General features: G+C 32.4%; 3 protein-coding genes and 1 long non-coding RNA gene across 7 annotated transcripts; 2 read left to right on the forward strand and 2 right to left on the reverse strand.

Moving 5' to 3' along the window:
* Positions 1 to 210: 210 nt before the first annotated feature.
* LOC107363037 (O-acyltransferase like protein) lies at positions 211 to 4,529 on the forward strand. The gene is made up of 12 exons (XM_015930207.3): positions 211 to 832; positions 1,084 to 1,241; positions 1,338 to 1,443; positions 1,759 to 1,840; positions 1,951 to 2,237; positions 2,342 to 2,435; positions 2,517 to 2,642; positions 2,700 to 2,874; positions 2,982 to 3,064; positions 3,155 to 3,389; positions 3,462 to 3,791; positions 3,864 to 4,529. The coding sequence occupies exons 1-12, from the start codon at positions 544 to 546 to the stop codon at positions 4,068 to 4,070; spliced, it is 2,172 nt and encodes a 723-aa protein (XP_015785693.1). The 5' UTR covers positions 211 to 543; the 3' UTR covers positions 4,071 to 4,529.
* LOC107363045 (glucose dehydrogenase [FAD, quinone]-like) lies at positions 4,254 to 15,208 on the reverse strand. 3 transcript variants are annotated; one of them, XM_015930215.3, is made up of 9 exons: positions 14,864 to 15,208; positions 14,648 to 14,793; positions 13,921 to 14,345; positions 12,279 to 13,823; positions 9,717 to 10,109; positions 8,845 to 8,976; positions 6,178 to 6,299; positions 5,936 to 6,106; positions 4,254 to 5,781 (listed from the first exon to the last, which is right to left on the reverse strand). In XM_015930215.3, the coding sequence occupies exons 4-9, from the start codon at positions 12,409 to 12,411 to the stop codon at positions 4,879 to 4,881; spliced, it is 1,854 nt and encodes a 617-aa protein (XP_015785701.1). In that variant the 5' UTR covers positions 12,412 to 13,823; positions 13,921 to 14,345; positions 14,648 to 14,793; positions 14,864 to 15,208; the 3' UTR covers positions 4,254 to 4,878. The 3 variants fall into 3 exon arrangements, with proteins under 3 accessions (XP_015785701.1, XP_015785716.1, XP_015785738.1); XM_015930230.3 differs by lacking the exon at positions 14,648 to 14,793; XM_015930252.3 differs by lacking the exons at positions 12,279 to 13,823; positions 13,921 to 14,345; positions 14,648 to 14,793; positions 14,864 to 15,208 and adding an exon at positions 10,204 to 10,445.
* A 40-nt stretch (positions 15,209 to 15,248) lies between these two features.
* Positions 15,249 to 18,660, forward strand: LOC107363096 (uncharacterized). 2 transcript variants are annotated; one of them, XR_003081982.2, is made up of 7 exons: positions 15,249 to 15,429; positions 15,563 to 16,035; positions 16,223 to 17,062; positions 17,156 to 17,260; positions 17,339 to 17,498; positions 17,581 to 17,637; positions 17,809 to 18,660. It is a non-coding gene; the product is annotated as an uncharacterized LOC107363096 (long non-coding RNA). The 2 variants fall into 2 exon arrangements; XR_016199339.1 differs by having other exon boundaries at positions 15,264 to 15,404; positions 17,809 to 18,504.
* A 454-nt stretch (positions 18,661 to 19,114) lies between these two features.
* LOC107366600 (uncharacterized) lies at positions 19,115 to 23,620 on the reverse strand. Its single transcript, XM_015934220.1, has one exon. The coding sequence runs from the start codon at positions 23,618 to 23,620 to the stop codon at positions 19,115 to 19,117; it is 4,506 nt and encodes a 1,501-aa protein (XP_015789706.1).
* Positions 23,621 to 25,171: the final 1,551 nt, after the last annotated feature.

Below are 25,171 nucleotides of genomic sequence, written 5' to 3' on the forward strand. Positions count from 1 at the left end.
GTTTTGGAATGATGTCCAATTGGAATTGCTCAGAATTGGAATTAAAATTGGCTCAATGGCTATGGGTATGAAAAAATGGCTGTCATCCAGTTGGCTGATGAGAAAAGATTTATTGCGAATTGAAAGTATACTTCTGTTATTTGAGAATCATTGCTTCCAGGAAAATTGGATTCAAAATGATTTTATACATGTCCATAATCATTAGGTAATTGTTGTTCATGATTCTATCTAATTTTATCATTCCTAATCTTCTTGTTTTTGTTGTGTGCCAAGAAAAATCAAGTCCATTTACAGAAGATTCATCAATCAGATTGAATTAGAGGCCATTTAGTTAGGCTTGTTTTGGTCGAATCTTATTATGTTTAGAAAATCTTGCAAACCCAAAGATTGTTGTCTTGTAAGCCTTTGATCGGACACTTCTCTATTTGAACTTGAATCGGTCGAAACAGCCATTTGAATTATACCCAAGCTGCATGAACTTTCATGTTAATTTCAACTTATAGTCTTTTCACATCGTTGATCTCAAGGTGAAAGTGCGTTAAGATGTTATTATCGCCAAGCAATCTATGGATTACAGTTGTGACAATCTTGCTACCTAATTTGTGCTTAGTTTACGGTAAAATTGGAAAGCCTTGGAGTCCCTCAGTTTGCTCATCTCACCCTTTATTTACTTCAACCCTTGCACCTAATTACACAACACCTTACACATTTTATCCGCGCAATGAAGATCATTTAAAATCTATTCAGTCAATTGATATATCAACTCCGTGCCGAAAAACATTAAACAATTTTTACAAAGCTTATAAATCTCAATCAGTATGGGCTTATCAATGTAAGTTTTTCACAGCCTCCCACTTGCCATGTTTATCCTTAGCCCAGCCGAAAGAATAGCTAATATTTTGATTAAAGATTTGTCATTGATTAGTTGAAATGAGATCAAAAGTTTCTGAAAATGCACCTAATAGTGGTGTCATCTTTACTTACAATGTCATAACGAACTCATTGCATCTTTAATTCACTTTTTTACTAAAAATGATTACATTTTTTATGATGAACTGTTCGTTATGTTTATTATATTTTTAGTGCTTGATTCATGTGGTCAACCTTCATCTGGAGTATTGTCTGGAAATACATTTTATTGGGGAGCTTATGATCAATGTTTAAATGTAAATCCGGATAAGTATGGGATAAATTTCACCGGAACATTTTGGCGTAATATCGTCTCTTGTACAGGAATAAAGGTAAGTATCTTTTTCTATTTCTATTGTTATTTCTTAATTTTCCGTTGTTTACAAATATTTATGTCTTTAATCATTGTTTCGTTTGTTCATTGATAGTACAATGGAAGTCGTATTACAACAAGTCTATGGGACCAAAGAGTTGTCGAAATTTGTGCTCCATCAACATGTAATGAACAGGATATCAGTACCATTTTGATCGGAAGTAAGAATTAAATTATTCAGAGATTGAATGATAATTGATGAATCAGTAATATTTGATGCTTATTGTTTAATTTTCATAACATCCACCAAAATCATCGTTACTTTAAGCTAGCAGTTGGTAAACAAACCAGCTTAGTTCAAACATTTCAGTGAAATAAGATTCGTTCACATTTAAGTTCATATTATTTCATAATGGAAAGCAAGGTGGAAAGATAATTTGATTCAATTTAGTAATTACAGAAGAATTGTTATAATTAAATTTTGAGTGATCCAGGATCCAATAAATATCGTTGCTAATTTGATTTGTTTTTTACAGATTCTTCTCTTAAAGTGGTTGAAGCAGTCAAAATTGAATCCTATTATGATTTACCATTCGATTGGTCTGAAAAATTCATCATGTAAGCTTATACTTCAAATATTACACTATCATAAATCAATATTTAAATTAAACCAAATTGACTGTTATTTTTTTCTCTACTCTTGGTTTCCTTTTCAATCCGGCTCAAAGAGTTTGTTTCACTCTATTAGGACTTATAGTAATTGCTTCAACATTGAGCGATTTTTACCTGATGCCTTACGAAAAAATAATTGAAGCAAAGTGCAACTACAATGGTACCTTGGGTAACTTAATTGCTTCATCGGTATACTGTTTCTCACTCCGTCGCAATTTCAGCATTGTTTTATCCAACAAATCCTCTAAATATGAAATCAGCTGTCTCAATGGATGGCGAACATTATCCATAATAATAGTTATATTGGGTCATGTTTGCATGGTTGCTGCTGTATTCAATTCAGGTTAGTAATCGTATGTAAACACAAAAAGAGTAAACAATGCTCTTATTTATTAAAATGTTATAATAATGATTGAAATTTTTCGTTTGTACCTCGAAATTTACAAGTGAATAGGGAAAATTTTGACACATTTGTTGCCTCACGATGGTTTCAAATAATCGGCAATGGATCAATTTGGACTGATACATTTTTTGTACTGAGGTAACCATCATATATTGAGCTACTTCGTAAAATTCATAACTCAAAAATTCTGTTATTATTTTATTCTACTCTTATTTTCAGTGGATTTCTGATTGCTCATTCAAGTGTCCGTCGAATCAGTGCTAGTCCAAGCTCAGATGATTTATGGACGCGAATTTCAGCATTTTCCCGTGAACTCATCCATTCGTGTGTTTTAAGATATTTCAGGTAATTATACAGTCACAATTGAAAACCTTGACTAATTATCCTTTTGATCAAATTCAGGTTGACACCAACTCTTGTCTGGATGATAATGGTTTATATAATGGCTCGACGTCTTGGTGATGGTCCTCATTGGGACTTTTTAGTGCAAAGTCTTCACACTAGCATCTATCGAGATATGTGGAAGTCATTGACATACACGATTAACCTATTCGGTGTTGCTGTTAATCCCATTACAGTAAGATTTATCTATCAGTAATGACTTAAAGTCATCAATAACAGTCTTTCAAGTTAAATTTAAACAAAATCACAAGTTATTATTCATTTACTTATCACATTAATTAGGGTTTAGTTGCAACATGGTTTCTAGCTGCCGATTTCCAGTTTTTTATCGCCTCATCTCTCACTTTGGCCTTAATAAATGGCGGGTAAGATATAAATCATTTACAAAATTTAAATGTTAACCATTCTCATCAATTTTAAACAACTTACTGACACTTTCTTCATATCCTAACCAGAAAACCAATGATTGGCTGGTGTTTGAACGGATGCATCATGATGGCTTCGATACTAACCACAGCTTGGCTGACTTATACTTACAATTATCCGCCAGTTTTATTATTTGACCGACTCTGCGAGGATGAATATTTTCAAGTTATTTATGTCAAACCTTGGACACGAATCAGCGCCTATTGTATTGGTATATTTCTTCATGAAGTTTGGGCAAAATATCGCAATGTGAATCTATCCAAGGTGAGATTTACACAATTGTTTTAACAATTAAAACGCCTAATTATTTATCGACATTTTTCTCTTGTTTTCTAGAGTGTTAGCAATTCGTTGCTTTTGATTTCTTTCTCTGGAATGTCACTTGTCATTATATCTTCCCGTAAATACTATGCTGATGAAGATGAATCCAAACTGGAAAAAGTAATTTATGGCTCACTCCATCGTCCCTTATGGTCTATCTGTGTATCTTATTTAATATTTCACGCCGCCTCCGGTAATTCAAATGGAATCACAGTATCTCTATCATGGTCTGGATTCAGAATTTTCGCTAAATTGGCTTACCAAGCGTTCTACTGGCATATTTTCATCATCTATTACATTCTTGGTTATTACCGATCTCCAGTTTATGCTGATACACTTTCATATGTAAGATATAACCAACTAAGCTAATTGATTGCTGATTCATCTGATTTAAATATTTTTTCACTTATTTTGCAGGCTATTTTGATAATTGCTACTTTGTTTGCATCTTTTGCGCTAAGCATTTTTTCAGCCATGATTTTCGAGTTTCCATTCCTTCATTTACTTGCAATTTACCGTCACAATGGAATACCTGAACTACCTGACAACAATATTAAATCATTAGAGAATCAATCTACAGATGAAGACTCTTTTGATTCTACATCGAAAGAGAAGACTAATTAAGCGACTTTTCACATTCACGTCACGAATGGTTTTGTACTTTATTGACAGTATCACAACAATAGTCAAACTCTAGATATTTTGGACATTCTCTCATTTGAATGATACCAGACTGGACTTGTTAATCATAGAAAGATGTTAATTTATGATATTTATAAATGAATTTGTTTGAAACAATTGGAAAAATATTATTCAATAATGTTCAAATGTTTATTCAGTTGTTTACAGTATAAGATTATTTATGTCATCAAATTAACTTGTCAAACAAAATGATTATTTTTTAATCTCATACTATAATGATGTTAACACATTCTGGACCCTAAACAAATGAACAAATATGCAATCTAATTGTAAACATGGGTCAACCTGAATTCCCTTTGCTTAAAACTTTGTCACTGACTAGTTAAATCTTTTAATGTTTTAAATACTAAAAGCTAAAATAAAGAGTAAAAAAAGCGTTAATCTTTATGAAATCAGGTCATAATTGTACTTTAAATGGCACCAGGTAAAAACGCACATTTCAAAACAAAACAGCAATAAAATAATGGTAATCAAAAGTCAACCAAAGGAAAACAAGAAAAAGTGAATAAAACAAAAGACCAAAACAATTCAAAGAACAATTAGATTGCATCTTAATGGAGGTGATTAAACAAAAAACGAGTGAAGATGATGATGAAGATGTGGATGACAGTGATTATGAAGATGATTCAATTTTCAGTGTTCAACACTAAAAATGTTGGCATTTACGCTTCTAATCCAATTTGGTAAGCAGATTAAAATAAAATTAAATTAGGAAAATAGTAGTAATCAATTAGCGACCCAAAATCGGATATTGAGGTATAATTGGACTCGGTAAGGGAGGTAACAATTGTCCTTTAATTAAATCGGCTCCTCGTTCGGCAATCATAATTGTTGGAGCATTTGTATTTCCAGAGATAATTGTTGGCATAACTGAGGCATCGATGACTCTTAAACCAGTTACACCACCCATTACTTTCAACTCTGAATCAACAACGGCTGTTGGATCCCAGGGTGAACCCATTTTACATGTTCCGACTGGATGATAGATTGTTGAGGTAAAAACTCGAGCCACACAAGCTAAATATTCATCGGACAGGTAAACGTAATACTCACAACCAGGGAAAACAGTTTCAATCAACTTAGCACCAAAAGCTTTCATTGGTGGCGATAAACCGATGGCTAAAGCTATCTTCATGGCTTCAACAATTGTTAAAACATCATCAGGATCGGACAAATATTTTGGATCAATGATTGGATGATCATAGGGATTGGCCGATCTTAGACGAATATATCCACGACTTTTGGGCCTCAATAAGACTGGGTCAATTGTGAAAGTATCTAATGGTGAATATGGAAGGAACACTCGATTCCAAATATCTGGACTTAATCCTGTCAATCCAATTAAACCTTTGCCACCATCGGCAACAACATTTCCAGTAACAAAGTGCATCTCAATGTCAGGCCAATCAATAGATTGATTAGCACGTCCAGTCTTTATGAAAGCTAATCCCTCAACCCCACCAAGTGATGTTAATGGGCCTGTTCCTTTAGTAAAATATTTTCCCAAATTGGCTGCATTGAAAACGCGATCTTGAGATAAGCTGACTTTAGCGTTAATAGAGAAAGTCATTCCACCAGGATAAATATGATCTTGAAGATTCTCACCAACAGGTAAGTCTGCAATTATTGGTATCTAAATGAATGATACAGGGAAACAACAGTTAGTTAATTTGAAACATCAATCATAATAGAATCAAAATTGAACCTATTAATATCTAACAGCTATTGAAGCTGGTAAATTGAGGAAATAATTGGTTAGTTAAAATAGTAACTTTGTTATTACATACTCCGTGATCTTTCAGATGTTGAGCTGGACCAATTCCAGAGATCATCAACAATTGAGGTGAGTTAATTGATCCACCAGAAACGATTATTTCTCGTCGAGCGTAAACCAAATAGGAGAGTGAAAATCGATCAAATTGGACAGCAACTGCTCGTTTAATTTCATTGAAAATTATCTGAAAAAAATCAAAACTTAAATTAGACAACTGTTGATTGGAACCATCTAGTTGCAAGTTTGGATTCTCACTCTTGTAACATAAGCAAATGCAATCACATGGAGATTCGGACGATTTTTGGCAGGAAGTAAATAGGCCTTAGCGGTACTACATCGAGCGCCTCTCCTTATGGTGCCTTGAGGTATTGTAAAACCTTTGAAAAAAGCATAAAATATAAATACAATTAAATATAAGCAATTTAAGTAAGTTTAACAATGTTGATGAAAACCAAGATACTTAAATTTCAATATGATATAAGTCATCGCTTGACAATGAAAGCTTTTTTGATGATACAATTTTGATTCAATGATCAAAGGAAATTTCAATGATTGAAGTTAAATTGTCTATTACAATTGATAATCCATTCACCCTCATGTTATTTATTGAGTCTAATGAAATTTAAGATTATCATAAAAATAGTCTCTAATCTGTACAGGAATACAATCACAATTAGCTTCCAGCTTTTGTTACATTCAAATTCAGCATTACAATAGTAGTGTAGTTATTTCAATTTAAGTATGAAGAGCTTCTCATCAAAGGTTAATCGTTAACCAATATTATTCACAATTGAACCATAAAATGTACATTTATGTCAATAATTTACCGATTGTTAACTTATCGGCAACACAAATTTTATATCATGAACAACAATTGCCTATCATTGATCAACAAAAGAATTAAACATTCAATTTATGGTTAAATTATAAAAATAACAATCAGTTAAACATGTTCTTCTGTTTACTTAAACACTAAAACTAATTTTGTCAATCAATTGCTCTGAAGAACCAATTTACATTTAAAAACAAGATCTAAACTGAAAAAATAAAAGTTCAGTGAAAATGGCATTTTATAATACTTTCAATTTGATTGTTACTTTTTCAATCATCACAATTAAGTTTGATATTTTGTATCAAAATGCTGTTGATTGGTCAATAATAATAACAATAAGAGGAACTGAATTTGTTACCAACTGATTGATGGACTTGAAGATGTAATAATTAGAAGCTAAATGATAATTTATTACATTTTTTGGGGCCATTTTTGATATCCAATAATAAAGATTTAAAATAAGCCCAAAACTGCAATGTTAATTGTATTGATTGAACAAAAAAATATGAACCAAATCAAAGTATATGATGGTTGTATTATTGTATCACTGATTATACTAATTTTAACACGTTTCTGATGTCTTATTCAATTGTAATCAAATCAAATGTGAAAAAAGCTGAATTTATAATGGATTTGGTGATTGAAATGAAATTGATTTATAACATTTAATAATAGCAATTACAATCAATATTAGTGTTGATATATTTGTTTGTTATATCATTTTTGATGCTAATTAAGCATTGTAAATATATGATCATTTTGATGGTTATTATTTTGGTTGTTGATGTTTATTGCTTTCATTTGATTGACATGAGCTTTTATTAAATCTCACATTTTAAATGAAAAATTTCAATTTATAAATTCAAGTTGCGATAAATTGAATTTATTTTTGCTCAGCTTGCAGATTCAATTTAGTCATTTGAATCTATGATTAAACCAAAATCAGTTTGATTCTGATTGAGTTGACTCAAAAGTTAATTGAAAAATTTCACTTTTCTGTATCTAAATTGAAAGTTGAATAAAGCTCATTGTTGACCATTTAGATTCAAATGTATTTTCAATCAACTTTCAAATTGTTTTTCGTCAGTTTGATCGAGACAATTACTTGATTGTTTGAGTTGCAATAACTAAATTGATTTAGCTATTTTAAAGTACAGCTTTCACTGAAAATTGAAAATCTAGTAACAAATTGAATCACTATTTTTGTTGTCATTTGGACTAATAGTTATATCAAATTGATTATGTTTTATTGGATCTGATGAGCATTTTCATTTGAACAATTGGTTCTAAATTTATTAATAGCTTTTGATCTAAATTCAATGTAGTTACTAATAGAAGCAAACATTTCTATCAAATTGAAAGATTCAATGGTAACAATTAAAAGGTAAAACTAATAATAACTGTAAAATTTTAAATTGCACATAAAATCAATTTTGATAGGAAAGTTAATCTCTTTTTCACTGGTTCATTAAGTAAATAGTAAGTATGATTGTGATTAATCAGTGACCATTGAATTGATTTAATAACCGACAGAAAGTCATTTCTTAAGCGTGATTATAATTTCAAGTTCAATCAACTGTTGAAAAAATGAAAAGGTTGAATCCATAAAATTATAATCCAACAACTTAATCAAGATTATACGATTAGCTTGAAATTTCATTAAAAAATGATAACATTGATTGTTCACCCTTCAACCTTAGATCAAAATGTCAAGTCAATTTCATTTCAAACTCTGAAAATCTAATTGGAAAGAAGATATAGGAATAAATTGTTGATCCAAAGTTAAGCTTTGATTCACATACAAAGTGGTTACAATGATTTGTTCAACAAACCCTGAACTTTCATTAATGGTTCAGTTTTCAGCTCGAAAATTCCAATTTTTCGATTCTTTTCTTTTTTCCAGAAATAAAGACTTTTTGCTGTATTTCCCTGATTCGGTCGCTCTATCCATCCGAACTGAGGCCTACATTAGCAACCTAATATTTTTGCTGGTCTTTTTCAAGCTAATGATGATTAGTCTCACAATGAACTCTTCTGTGGTTGGATTAATAATCTGAAACTTGGTTTTCATGATCCACTAACGGCTTTACCTGTTTGGGAAGGTCCGTTAACATCGACAAACTTGTAACCCAAAATGTGTCCAGCTGCGGGCCAAGCAGCGCCTAATGGACTTAGATAGGGACTTGATTGAACTGTCAATGGTCCACCTCGGCCATGATAACCTGAAATTAAGCAATAAAAATTAGTAATCAAATTGTGTAGACAATGAGTTTAAAATAACAAAAGATGTTAATAAAACAAGCGGTTGTCAAGATTGTTAGGTTAGATTGAATGGTTGATTAATTAAATATTTTGAGAAAGTTCAAGTGTAAGTTATAATTATAAATGTATTATAACACTCAATAAACGTGTTGACTTGAGTGAAAAGGTGAAATGGATTTTTGATATAAATATTATATTAACTTGATGATTGGATATTGACCTTAGATTTTAGACTGATTAGTGAAATCAAATTAAATTGATTTGACCTCAATATATACATTTGGAATGTTAACTTACATCATAATGATGAAAAGGCTCATCATTAGTGAATGAGAGATTAAAAGAGAATCATTCAATCAACAAAAAAATGTAAAACAACATAAAACAGTTATAATACTATTTTACGCTTTTTGTTTTACTTTCATGACCATTATTACAACATAACTGATTATGAACCAATTGAAAAGGGCAAACTAAATCAAGGTAAAATAATTGAGTAATAACTGCTTCTAGCAATTTAAGTTCCGATCATCAAGACAGGCAATGGTCGAGGCTGTAGGATATCATCATTAAAAACTCAGTTCAAATGTTAGCTATAACAATGTAACAATCTAAATATAACAACGACAATAATAAGACAATATAAATTAGTAGTTAGTTAAAAATTCCAACAATTACAATCTGTTGAACATGAAATTACCATTGTAAGCTATATTTGCATCTCTATTGTCTTCGGCTTTCAGAAAATATGGAAATACTTCTTCCCAGCTCCAGCCTACTGCGCCATTCCTAACCCATTGCTCGTAATCAAGTCGGTTACCACGAACATACAGCATTACATTAATTACACTTGAACCACCTAATACTCGACCTCGAGGCCAACGACTTCTCTTATCTTTAAGGCCGAAGCAAGAAGACTCTTGAGGCTCTGTTAAGTAGCTCCAATCCATAGGTGTATGTTGAAGCATCTGGTAAGCAATTGGTATATCACTGATTATGTTTTCACTCCCACCAGCTTCGAGAAGCAACACCTTAACTCTCGGATCCTCTGAAAGACGATTTGCCAGCACTGATCCAGCTGATCCAGCGCCAACTAATAAGCAAAACAAAAATCATAAGAAAATTATTAGACACTTGCTGGACAAAGAAACAAAAGGCGCGCTTCACAATCACATGTTGCGACTTACACCACAGAATAAGATTTTAGATGTACTTTCGCTGGTAAACATTTTCTTGGCATAATTAACAAGAATGCAAAAACAGAATGTAATACAATTAAAAAATTAAAGCAATTCACTCGGTTGATAAATTTGAGATTATCTTATGATCTTAAGTTTAATTCAAAGCTAAATATCTTTTTAGTATCTGATCCTTAATTACCAGTAAAAGTAATCTGATAATGATCTTTGCATAAAAATTACATAAACATTTGACTTTGGTCCGGTTTTTGATACTCAAAAGCAACAATTTATATAAAATTGTTGATTTAAATTGCAGAACAAAATAGCTTAAAATAACAGAACTTGTTGAGAATAATTTTCCGTTAAACTTGATAATAAGAGTCATATATTAAATCAAAAATTAATTCCGCAAGTGTGAATAGAACAATTAATATTTAATATTTAATCAAGACAACAATAAGGATTAGAGTAAATAAAAATAACATATCAAGTGACTGAAGACGATATTTGTAGTAATTTAATAAGATATTTATGATTAAAACAAGGCTAATCATAGATTTAAAAGGGAAAAAAGATTTGTGATTAAAAATAGCAATTTACAGATTGTTATACATTTGTTTGATTTGAAATACTTTTCATTGAATAATAAAACCAGAAGAAATGTTTAAACGAGTTGAATAAAGATTGGAATAGATCAATAAACGTAACAATTGAAGAGTAATAGCAATATAATAAAATATAAATTGCGATTTAAAAGGTGAGAATTGATTGAACAATTGAAGTCTAACATTGTTAACAATATTTTAATGAAATAGATCGTTATGAGAATGGCAATTAATACAACAATCAACTAAAAGAGTTCCGAATTGAATGTCAACAATCAAATATCAGAAAAAAGTGAAAGTTGATTATCAAAGCTATTGTTTACAAATTGAAATGAGCATAAAAATTTTAATCATCAAAGACTGTTTACTTTCACAATGATTTAAGGAAGCTTTATTACAATTGTAAAGATTTTAGTAAATGTTGAAAATTAGATTTGGGTAAATATAGCTAATAATCAATTGATTTGGACCTCCGCTGATGTTGATTGTTGCTAAATATTGAATAATGTATTCAATATGATAATATGAAAAAGCATATCCGAACCAAATAAACCTCACAATTGAATTCAATATTGATCGCCTGTTGAGATTCAGTTGAATCTTCACTTGATTTGCTTTTAACTGTTGATCTTTCCGAATCAATATACATATCAATGAATCAAAAATAAACAATTGATCAACTGTAAACATTGACTAATCAACAAAGCATTAGTTATTGAACGAGTTGATTTCAATTTGCTGTGTTTGGTCAATTTGATGGACTGTGAAAAGTACATTGAGTGTTATTAAAAGGATTGAATTGAAAATTTTGATTGGAAGCTATTTAGAAGCTATTTAGATACAATTTAGATGCTTGACCAACTGTTATTTTTTTGGTGGTTTATTTTTGATTTGATTTGACATTGTTGGTTATTTTTTGGGGGTTTAATTTGTTTGATTCATTAATCACTTTTACCTTTTGTTTGCTGGGTTTGATTGTTATTAATATTTTCACAGTTCAAGTGCAATAGATTAAGTGAAACGGAAAAAGGTTGACCTGATTGAACCTTAATCAGTTAAAATTGTGGTAAAAATAACAAATGTTTTGAATCACATGCCAATCAAAATAGTGGACATTTGATTGTGTGTGAATATTAAGTCAACCAATGAGTAAATCAAAGACTGATTGTTTGTTTGTCTTTTGGTTAAAATAAAGGAGCAATTGAAACAACACTACTAATCATGGATCAACTGTCAAATTTAATCACTTTTTCTTTCTCAATTCAGTATTTATTTCTAGATCAACAAAATAATCATCTGAATCAAGTTGATTGACCATCAAATGAAAAAAAACAATGGACTACAATCAACGTTAAAAAAGCACAAACAAACACTTGAAGCCTCAAAGCCTCTAACTTTCAATTATTGAAAAAATTACAGAGAATTGAGAATCGATTTCAAAGTCATGTAAATTGTTGATTAATGTGATTTACTCACCAATTATATAATCATATTCCTTCTCCCATGAGTCTCGAGTTACTCGGAATACTTGATCACTTCTCCTGGCAATCCAGAATGATAAGAGTGGGATAAGCGCTGGGAAAAGGGCAACACTTGCTTTGGCAAACATTTTGATATCTTATTTTAAATAACAATTAAATGGTGAATTATTGAGATGGATGGCGATGAAGAGAGATGATAAAGATGATGGTTAGAGGTGGCTATGACTGATCATCTAATGATGTTGATATGGACAAATTGAGGAACTGTATTTTCACGAATTTTGTCAATTATGGAGTAATCACAATTGCTTTTTTAGGTTGATCGTGAATTGATCACAATGCTAACCAAGTTAACCATTAACATCAACAGACACAAACTATTAAAGGCAAAAAACTCATAAAAAAGCATTAAAAAAAAGATTTACAATAATCAACTTTAAAGATTTCAATTCCAAAGCAAATCACAATTTATCTCATTTGTCTTTACAGAATTGATTTGATTCAATCCACACTTTCCATGAGATTCCATTTAATTTTGGTTTAGGGTAAAGCTGATGATAATCCAATGTTAAGGCAATTGTACAACATGTCTAATTGTGTTGTCAGTAAATTGTGGTTATAAAATAATGGCCAGAGTGGGTTAATGAACGAAATGGCGAAATAATTTGAACACAAAAATAAGTTAATATTAAAAAATAACAGTTTTAAGGTCAATTGAAAGCACTGATGAAATTTGTTACTCTTGTTGATGAGGCAGATGATGTTGATACATTTAATATGCTTTTAGCTCTTCAGGTTAGTAAGATGGCTTTGCGGCAAGTGGAAGATGATAAACCCAGAGGCAAATTAAATCCAGAGCTTGAGTTGAATTAAACGGAATGGTTGAGTTGAAAGTTAACTGGAATGATGCAGATAAAATGCCCTTGAATGGTTTGAATGTAAATGTTTTTGCTTGAAAAAGGATCGGTCGAATTGGAATGATCAAGATGAGTTGATGGTAAGATGAAATTGTTGAATGAACAAGTTGATGAGGATGAGAAATGATGATAACATGCAGTTTTACACACCAGGCTTAGTGGGAATGGAATAATATATAGAGTAAAGGGCAAAGTGAATGGGAAGGTAAAAGGGGTTTAAGAAATCGTTTGCCGGGTTAAATGGTGGCTAACAAAATATTCATCCAACATATTAACATCACAACCAGAATAACGGGTCGTGATAATCGGCCAGTTTGTTACGGGGTTAACATCATCAGGCCACTCATTTTTCCTCCTTCTTTCTCTTCCTTTGCTGGCTCCTTCTTTTTCATCTTCATCTTAATCATCATCAGCGCCATCATCATTTGCCTGTTGTTGGTTTTGCCTCCACTTTTCAGAGCAACTTTCATTTGAAATCATTTTCCTTTTTTTGGCTTTTTTTCTTGAATTTAAATTTCCATTTGAATCGGCCTTTTCTTCCTGCTTCTCATTGGACCAGAAAATATTTCAGCATGATGAATGCCCACTGAGCATGAATTTTTGACTGCATAATCCTGATCCATCTGTTGAAAGATATTAACAGAAAAAAAGAGAAAGTCAATTGATGGTAGATAATTGGAAGGTAAAAATTGTCCACAATGATGGGTGAATATCACTTACTTTGATCATCTTATTGGTCTTATTGTTACCCAAATTGGGGAAAATTTTCCTATTGTTTACTTTCGCATTTCTTGATTCCTCAATGAATCGCCTTGATTTAGGTCTTTTCTTACATAAATTAAAATTGCTGAATGTCAATTATGTCTTTATATAGATTGTTCACTTTTTTGATAGTTTACATCCTTTTTTCAGGCTAAATTTTGACAACTTTATTAGCTAATTGTTTCCACTTTTCCTTTTTTTGCTCCTTTCTCGCTTGAAATCAATATTTACGTTTTCACCTTTTCCCTACTTTGTTTTATGATTAGCAATGTAAACTGTATGTTTGGGTCATTGGTTTATTTTACCATTTGATGGCAATTGTTTTTATACAATACTTTGATCCCATCCTGTATCCAATTTTCAGCATAAATTGTTGAATTTGCCTGAAAGATAGATAAATTTTATCAGTTAACTGTCCATCATCTCTATAGAAACAGTAAAATACTTGTTTGAATGTGGGTCCTACTTGAGTCCACATCAATCCACACCGTTCGTCACTAGTACCGACTCAATGATTTAGTGAGAACTTTGGACTGGTCAAAATGAGTTATTAAACTTGCCCGCTAGATAATGCGTAAATTATTCTATTTTTATCATTGTTTAATTATTTAATGTTTTCATTTTCTATGTTTCTACTGTTTGGTGTGGAATGGTGTGAATCGATGTGTGATGTGGAAAAAAGTACCCTATCTTTCGGTTGTGGATGGTTTCAAGGAGGACCCTTTGTGTGTTGACTTTTAACTGTGACTTCTCGATAAATAAACACAAATTCCATCCACTTATCGTCCAACAACGTTAAATTGCTTTCTCCTAGTAACCTAATCGGGTTAGCTTTTGAAGTATAACAAGTGTTAACAATTGAATATCAAGTATAGCTACGATTTGATGCCTAATTACATACATACAGAAGCGGCCACTTTTCCAATATGAAATTGTAATTGAAAACAGAAGTGATTAAATTGGGACGAATTTGATTTCCAAAGGTTTTTTAAAATATAACAGCAATTGGCTTGAGAAATATTCAAATCACTTTTTGATGGATAAAGACCAGATTATATTTAGATCATGATTCAAAAACAATTTATCAGAACAACGAGAAACAACTAGTAAATGATCGGTTGAAGTAATATTTTGGAAACCGGAAAAATAAGGATTCTAAAGAAAATGATACATTTTAAAGATTTTTAATTAATTTTGAAACATTTATAAAAAGATTGATGAATAAGAGTAAAAAAGTAAACAATATCATGAGTTTAATTACTATCCACCAGATGTCAATAGTAAGCTCAATTTTAAGTTTTTTAACGGTTAACCGTTTCGATGATTCAAAGTTAAAATTGTTTGGTTTTAATGTTTTAATTTTCTTGTTTTTGGTTATGGCTGCTTTCATTTTTTTCAACAACTGAGAGGGTAACGTTGCTGATCACGGTTCATTTGTTCAGGTAAACCAAGTAACCAGACAATGAGGTATAATCATTTGAAAACTGAATGTGTGTTCCATTTGCGTGTGGTAGACACAGTACGAAGCGAGACTTTCTTTACTGTTTCTTTTTTTTCTTTCCTCCTCTCTTTTTCTCCCTCTTTCCTCTTGATTCACTAGATGACTACCATGATGATTGGGAAAAACTGTTTTCGGGATACACAACAATACACAATTACCTTGAAAGAGAACCTTATTCAATATATCTGATCTTTACTTTTTTTGTTTATCCATCATCATCATCATCATCATCAACAACAACAACATCGTCGTCGTCGTCATCATCACCACCACTACCAAAACCACTGCTACCATCATCACAACTGTATCTCACCACTACTTTGATTCAGAAGAAGTAGTACAAGATTGTAGGAAAATAAGGAAAAACAAAAGATGGAACCTTTTCTGGCTTAACCTTTAACTCAAGCAAAGAAACTGAAACAATATTGAATATAGAAGACATTTTTAACCTTCTATTAAGGTCTGATTTACCGTTTAACCTGTTATTATTTAACCAATCAACTGTATAATATCTAGTAATACGTTTGAGAAAGGTTAAAGAAAGAGGCTTTCTTTTTTTCCACAACAGTTAGGTTTGTCTTCTTCTTCTCTTTCACTTCTAACTCACTCTTAAACCTACTTTTTTATATTGATTGACGCTACATTTTGGCTTCATCATTTTTCAATGATGCAAACAGCGATTATTGTCCTGTTTTGTCAATCTGATCCTTCTCAATCATTCATTAACTATATTTCTGTTCTCACTTTCTTCTCTTTCAGTCATACCGGAAGTTTTAACGGGACACACCCTTATAACTAACATCCCCAAAGGTAACATTCAAGTATCAACATGTAAAGATAACCGTTTTATTGGTAGCGTGAATGGAAAAATGCAAGCTGAAGAAAAAGTGAAGACATTTAGATTCATCTTCATTAAGCTTTGAAGGGCAAAGTTTCTCTTCATTCTTCGAAGTAACGGGTTTCATGGCCGATAAGGAAGTTTTACTTCAAGGTTATCATCTTATTCCCTTATTGCACGCTGGCCTAATGACAATTATCGAAAACCTATGAATAACCCAGTCTTAGAGGGATTAAAATGGATATTGAACCTGTCATTTTATTCCTCAGTTATGCAGTTATTACTACCTGTCGCTATCTTTTTCTTGACTTTCATTCAATCTCACAGTCAACCAACACATATATTTTCAACATTACTGAAGACGCCTTGATAATGGAGAAAGATTTCTATTATCGGAGTATTTACCTCTCACAGTTAATTATAACGATAATTAAATATTGCATGAGAGATGTTAAATTATCTCCTTGTCAATATACAATGTAATTATAAAATACTGAAGAAAGTCACCAAGAAATCAAACAAAAAATCCAACACAATTGAGATGTAATATCTTGTGTTTTTTGGTAATAACGTCCGTCAAGTGCAAATTACTCTTAATAGCTGAAATGTTGACTGGAGAGAAGAACAATGTTAATTTTAATGGAACAATTGAAAAATTAATGAACTGATTCATTTGATTTCATCTGGAACAAATAGTTATTCAATTATCAAGCTTCATATGTGTTAGGAATACAAACCCAACAAGTTGAGATGTTTACAAGGTATTGCTATTAGTTTACTAGATCAACTCAAATAACCTCTGAAATATTTGATACAAACAATTAATCTATTTTTGTCTCTCTTTCCTTTTCCAGCTTTCCATTTTTTTTCGTTGGACCAGTTGATTATAATAGAGTTTAGTTAACTATTGTACTGATTCTTCCAAAATGATTTACCTGATTAGATGTAAAGAGCAGAAGGTAAGCCAACTAAACAGCTAAACAAATAGCTCTAAAAATTGATAACTTTTTCTTTCCGCTTATCATTTTTTTCTACAGCTAAATTTCAAATTTAAACCTTCAGTTGTTCAGGAACATCATCTCAAGCTCATTGCCAATCATATATTTGATCGGGACTTAATTGCTTCACACTTTGTTTCCCCGAGAAGCGAAAAATTAATGAAAAGATGATCCAAAACATAACAGCAAAACAATAATGGTAACTACGCTAATCGCATTTATACCGTTTTATTTTGCCTTTATTTGTTATAATTTTTATATTTATTTGTTTTTTTATATAGAGACTTGGTTTGACTGAAAAAAAAGTCAATTTATCAATTCGTTGCATTGTTTTCAAGGTCAGAATGAATCCAAAGACTGGTTTCCAATCATGATCATGGTTTATTATCTTCAACAATTACTATTAACCTCATTCTCAGGCCTCTCATCTCAACCAACAACTCTATCGTCTAACTCTCTCATTTCCGTTTCAAACTTTTCTATTTTTGATTTCTTCTCTTCCCTTTTAGCATTGTCAGTAAACTACAATTGAATCAAATTTTCAATTTAGAAAAGGAAAATTATCGAAATTCTCGGCAAGAATATCATGGAAGGAGAAAGTCAACAAGAAAGGAAAGGAAATCTTAACAAGAAATAATCGAATGAACAGCAAATTTATTGTCTTGAAGTCTGTAGAAAAAGAAACCTTCACTTCCAGAAAGATACTTTTCCATTAACATGGTCATCATTTCATCGTTACCTAAAGCAAAACAAGAAACAAATTGTCTTATCAAACGCAGTAAACATCAACAGCAATCATATTCAACACTTTCATAATTAAGATGAAATACTCACAGCTCTAAGGGAAATGACAACTTTCACCCGGCAAGACAAACTAAACCAATTCAAGTCTATTCAAGTTCAAAAATCAAGTCAAATCAATCAATTTAGATGAGAAAATAAACAATCAAAAGTTAACTCATAAAACAGATAAATTTAAATAGGGAAATAAATCTGGAAAACCATTTAAATTGTTCCAATTGATGAATATCCATTCGAAACGGATTTCCAGCTCATGGTGTAAAAATCAAATGAACACAGAAACAAAAATTGCTGTACTAAAGGATCTTGGGGTCAAGCAATCATTCACCTAAAGGTTGAAAAAGAGATAAAGATGAGCATGAAGACGATAAAGTTCATATGATGATAAAATATTGTGTATTTCATTATTATTGTATTGTTTTTGTTTCGGCGTCTTCAACAATCTTTATTAACGTAAGTGATTGCTTGGACCTTATTAACCGCAACACCCTTTAATTAACAGATACCACGGATAATTAGCCCAAAAATAAAACTACAATAAGAGGTAAATAACAAAGAAACAACTACCTCAATTTAATTGACAATCAACAATGGTGAAAAGCTAGCTATTGAAGGCAATGTTATGAAAATATCTTATTACTAGGTCAGACGATCGCTCGCCAAAATCGGAGCGTTAGCGAGATTTGCTTTTTGAGCAATCACAATTTAAATTGGTTGATCTTTACTATGTTCAAGAAAATAGAAAAATAGAAAATCTGAAATAGCACCTAAAGGAAAAGAAAAAATGACAAAAGTTATTACAATTCATTGAATAATCAAGAGAAATATTAGTAGGAATTGATGTTAAAAAATATAAATAAAAAGAAGTGAAGAAAAGTTTAATCAATTGTAAACGTTTAATTACTGAAACAAAATATGGTCACATGAAAAATACTAATACAATGAATGAAAAAGCTGAGCTTAATAGCATTATTAATGGCAATATTGGCATATATACTTGAATTTAAGTTGAAGTTACAAAAATCTGCGTAAAAATATTTTTCTTTGTGCGAGTTGAGGGCTATTAGAAAGGTTATTTATCCGATCTTTAGAAATAACTTGATCAATTATTAAACTTTGCAGATTTTTGACTCTGCTGAATGCAACGTATGATGAACCTATGTCGGATTCAGTATCTCCAATATGAACAACCGCTTGAGAAAGTGTTAATCCTTGAGATTTGTGAATAGTGATTGCGTGTGCGACATTTATTGGAAACTGTCGACGCCATTGCGGTTTTCCTTCTGTTTTCCAGTGTCTTGTTATTGTTGTTATTGGAATACCACGACCATCGTATGTAGGGCCCTTATAATTATCAAACTCAATCATAAGGGCAACTGGAACACTTGGAGGTCGTTTATTATGCTCATAAACAATGGCTCGCAATGTACCAAGAGCCCCATTAACAAGTCCAACTTCAGTCCATAAATTGCTTCGTAACATGACACGACAACCTTTGGTTAATTTCAAGATTTGTTCCAAGGCCTGTGCTTTATCTGATTTTTGTTTTGATGCTAGTTTGCTACTATTAACTGCAGGAATGAGTGCAACTGGATAGCCACTACTTCTCAGAAGATTTTCATTGTACTCATCAGCCATTTTATTCTTAGGTAATAAGCGTATTGCACTTGCAAATTTCGCAAGCTCACGTCTTGAAAGTATACCACTACGTCTTGAATTAAGTATTTCGAACTGGTGGTCAGTCAGATATCCATTAGCAATTCCATCCAATATTCTTCTAAACTGTGCTTGCTCTTGACCAGCCTGTCTGTGATTTGATGTTAACATCAAAAATCTTTGAAAACTGTCCAAAACAATTCTACCTTTATTTGCATTGGTTGAATTTGAATGACTATAAAGAGCATTGTTTTTAACCGGCGGCAGTTGTTGTATATCACCGAAGAAATAAATCAAGTAACCACCAAAGAAATCATCAGCATTTCCTGCAGCTTCTTGCAGTCTTCTTGAAATCTGCCACAACATACGTAGTCCTATCATGGACATTTCATCTACAATGATCAATTTGACCATAGACATCTTCAACTGAAATGTGCGCAATTTTTCGTCAGTGAGAAGCTTGAAATTCTGTGGTGATATCATAAGACCAGAATGCACTGTTTTACCAGAAATATTAATAGCAGCAGCACCAGTAGGCGCCAAAAGCATAACAGAGTCCGAACCAAAATTTTCTCTGAATTCTTGTGTAAGAGCACTTATTAAATAACTTTTACCACTTCCTGCTTTACCTTGTACCATAACTCTTTTTATTTCTGGATCTTTCGATTGTGTAAGAAGGATTATCTGTAGCATGGCTATGTCCATGACTCTCTGTTGATCATCAGAAAGGTTGTATGCTACACGACCAGTTGCATTCGTTGCAACATTGAAGCTTTGTTTCTGTATCGTCATCCAATCGGTTAGAGCTTTTTTTTCTTCTTCAGATACTGAATCAGCTTCCCATTCATGAGCAACATCTATTTCTCTTCTGCCAAGGTTCTGAATTTCATTATTTTGAGGAACAGCTCTTGAAATCGCCATTCCCGGTTCAAGGTGTAAATGAAACTCATCTAGTTCAGGGTCATCTTCGAAAGAGTCTTCTACATCTAACACAAATCGCGGCTCTCCTATCGCATCACGGATATTATTATAAGCTGTTGTCCATGGGAAGTTTGTTGATAAGAATGGCCTAATTATTTCATCCATACTTTGTCTCCAAGGTGTATGTAGAACAGCTTTAATTTTGAAGTATCTTTCATTTTCTGAAGGATTATCAGTCAGCTTAAATTTCGGATAATGTCTTACTATAGCAGGGACTCGGCGTCGCAATATTTTTTTTTGTGAATAGCGGTAATTCTGTGCGAATTCGAAAAGAGTTACATTTTCAAGTTCCCTGTTTCTCTTCTTATAGCGTTCAATGATGGCAGGGTCTTCACAATCCGTCGAACAATCGAGCTTTCTCCAGTTTTCATCTTTTATCACCAACGTAACAAAAGACCGTGAAGAATGAAATAACGGCCATCCCATCATTAGATGTGATATTTCTTGGGCAGAAAAATCACGTTCAGCTGTAGAGCTAACCAAAAGTTTTCTAACGAGTGTAGCAGCTGGAGAGTTTGGATCACTACTTTCAGCCATGTGCTTCAATAATTCTCTATAATCACTTGATTCAGTTTCAGCTTTCGCTGCATACTTCACAATATATAACAAAACAGCTTCTTTTGAAAGTATAGGAGTAAAATCAGTGTTTCCACGCCACGTCTGAGTAACAAATGGATTGTACTTGGCCATGTTTTCGTCATTTCTTTTTGGCTCGAATTTCCAGTTTCTGTCTTTAGCAATAACATCTACATCAGATAGCTCATGCGGAAACCCGAAACGGCAAGCTTCAACGTTGGTTCCTCTTTTTTTACGCAAACAATGTGTACCGTGACGAGTGTGTCTCTGTAAGCGGTTAAGAATTGTTGTAAGATCCTCTGGATCTTCCAAAATCTCTGTAAATCGTTTCCTAGACGGATGTATGTCACTTGGGGCATGTGTTATATCGGGATTCCATGCTCTTGATAATCTCGCGCAAAAATTTGTCAAGTAGGAAAGTTGTTCGTCTGTAACATCGTCAAGATTTTCTAACTTAGGACCATCCTTCAGCCACAAAACTCCATGAATGTGTGGACTTCCTCGCCATTGCCACTCATATCTATACCAATAATCATCTACGTTATAACAGGGTAACAAAACCTCACGAATAAATGTTTCAGCTCTCTTTTGAAAAAACCAAGCCGTAATTAGCGGATTATCATGCATAAGTCTCCGACGATTCGCTTCAATTGATGTGTCAATATTATTCGTGGGATCTAGAATTTTGTATAAATCAGGCCAGTGATAATCTGCTGCTGACAGAGTAAAAAAGATATGTGGAGTAGACAGTTGCTCTACCATATCATGAAGTTCGCCAGATCTTTGAAACCAATAGCTTTTAGATGAACGTAGTTTTCCAGCGTAAAACATAATTGAGTCTGCAAGGTGTGAATCCTCTTTAACTTTTTCCAAAACAGCTTCAGCATCCAAGTTACCGAATTTATTTCTTTTCACATAGAGATTTCCTTGATTTATAGCTTGCCATCTCATAATTGAATTGAAAGCGAAGAACCTGAATCTCGAATCTTTGGCGAATCTACCGTCTTTGTACTGCATTAAAAACTTGAAGTACTCCACAAAACTTAACGACTTTACATTCCTGCTCTGCTTAAAATCTGCTCTACCATATGGAAATAAGGTGGGGAAAGCTTGTGTAATGTAGCCCTCTGTTCTGAACTCACTTATCGGGTCAGGACGAATATGTGGCCAATCAATACTATCAGTTGCATCTCGAACTTTACTTTCTTGATTCATTTGTGGTATGTGAGGAAAATTAGATTCTTGCATCAACTGCATTTCATCTGATTGCGACCCATCCTGGCGAGAATCTCGATTTAAATTCGGCAAAAGTTGCATTATGTTGCCATTTTCCGGAAGCTGGGATAGTTGTTCATCATCTATTTCGATGTCATGGTAGTACATGTGATTTCTCTTTAGCCAACAAAGAGCTTCTCTTACTTTTGATGAACGAACTTGAAATGAAGCTATTCCATCTGGTGTATCTCGATTTACAATTATGATTCCACGTAGGTCTTTTGGGTTGACTGGTAGTTTTGTATGTAGATTAGTTATGTCTTGCTCAAAATTGACAACATGACCACTGTATCCAAATTGTTGGCCTCTGATTTTATAAAGACGAACAACGGGATGAACTTTCGCTATCAACATCTCTTCAACCATCGTTAAATTTTTGAGTACTTCAGGCTGCTCTCGAGGGTCCATAAAATTAGCATCCGTATAAAGATCAGGATTTTTGACGCACTTATTGCACCAATTTTGCGAATCCAGTCCATGAACACTAACAGATGTAATTGTTAAATTGAGAAACCTCCTTTTACAGTGCTCACAAAAATTCCAGTCATTTTTTTCAATAATACGATCAAACTTCACAGCTTTTCTTAGCCATGCTGCTGGGTAACACTGATTAGCTGGTGTCATATTGTATGGTATGTCAGGATAAACGAAACGTTTAGATGTATAGTTCACTAAATAGTTCCAATTTATAGATGAAGGAGGTTTATAAATGATTGTTTCATCAGAGGAAGAATGTTCTATTTCTATATTTTGCTGCATTTCATTGACTTGGATCTCACTTGTAACACTTGAGTCCGACGAATCACAATTAAATAAGAAAAGAGGCCGATGATAATCCCCGTAATCGACACGCGGAATGGCAAAATTCTCAGGAGAAGAATCTCTTGATGATGAACCAGTACCAATTACAGATGGGCCTGCAGTAGAAGGTCCGGCCGTTTGACTGTTTGATATCCGAGTAGCACGAATTCTCCTCATTGCGATTTTTTGAACATTTGAACGTGTGTTAACACTCTGACGTTTCAAACGCATTGTTAATTGAATGAAAGTTGGATGCCTAAAATAACGAAAAGAAAAAAACAATGAATGAAAACTGTGCAATTGCGTTATATATTGGAGCTGGAATATGTTGATAATTACGATAGTTTTGAGTCTATTAAATCAGAAAAAATAAATGATTGATCAACAATTAACTTTTGTAGAATACATACTTATTTTATTTATAGCTGCAAGTTAAATGCAATGTCAGAAGAGTTTAAAAATCTGTTGAGTAAAAAATAAAAACATTAATGACATTGTTCAAAATTAAGATGATGAATCGATTAACAAAGAACTGCAACCAAAGCACACAGTGAAAGACCAGGGATTTTGCACAATTCTCCCTAGTTCAATTCACTTCAACTCTCAAATTTCAGACAAGCTTAAGCTAACGTCAATTAACTAAATAACCTCTTAATTTTCCTAAAATTGACGTTAGGTTCCCCTACACCATACACCTTTCTCTACTCAAGTCGGAGAGCTAGCTCAATCCGGATTCTGGCAGGCCGTAACCTGAAATGCTCATTCATACTCATACTCCAGGGAACGACATAGGCTCGCCTTGTCCCTGGTTCAACAACCGCCATCCTACCTGTAAAGAAAACAATGATTAGTAGCAAATATATTTTTCGAATGATTTGTATAGTACATTTAAAACACATTATTAATTTTAAAACAAGTATTGGCATCTCTCTATTTAGTTTATTTCAACTAACGCTAATTTGCTTATCTAAAAGAACCTGATTTATATGCATAATTATTCTGTGTCTAATGTGTATCATAAAATGACTTAATTTGGCACTTGAAAATTTAAATGAAGGCTTCTGAATATTTCATTGAAATTGATTTTCCTAACTCCTAATAGATCAGAAAATATAAGTTAACATGGGGCCTATGGGAGACATCCATGTACACTTAAAAAAATAACTTTCTCTTACCTTTTGGAGATGTTTTTACTATTGTCTTAACCGTCTTTTAAAGCTGAATTTGAAGGTGTAAATACAATAAAATAATTCCTAATAGATCAGAAAATATAAGTGATTAAAATATTTTTTTTGGTTAACATGGGGCCTATGGGAGACATCCATGTACACTTAAAAAAATAACTTTCTCTTACCTTTTGGAGATGTTTTTACTATTGTCTTAACCGTCTTTTAAAGCTGAATTTGAAGGTGTAAATACAATAAAATAATTCCTAATAGATCAGAAAATATAAGTGATTAAAATATTTTTTTTGGTTAACATGGGGCCTATGGGAGACATCCATGTACACTTAAAAAAATAACTTTCTCTTACCTTTTGGAGATGTTTTTACTATTGTCTTAACCGTCTTTTAAAGCTGAATTTGAAGGTGTAAATACAATAAAATAATTCCTAATAGATCAGAAAATATAAGTGATTAAAATATTTTTTTTGGTTAACATGGGGCCTATGGGAGACATCCATGTACACTTAAAAAAATAACTTTCTCTTACCTTTTGGAGATGTTTTTACTATTGTCTTAACCGTCTTTTAAAGCTGAATTTGAAGGTGTAAATACAATAA

Source organism: Tetranychus urticae, chromosome 2, assembly GCF_039701765.1.
Source record: "Tetranychus urticae isolate SD_2017Ah chromosome 2, NJAU_TeUrti_SD_1.0, whole genome shotgun sequence".
NCBI lineage: Eukaryota > Metazoa > Arthropoda > Arachnida > Trombidiformes > Tetranychidae > Tetranychus > Tetranychus urticae.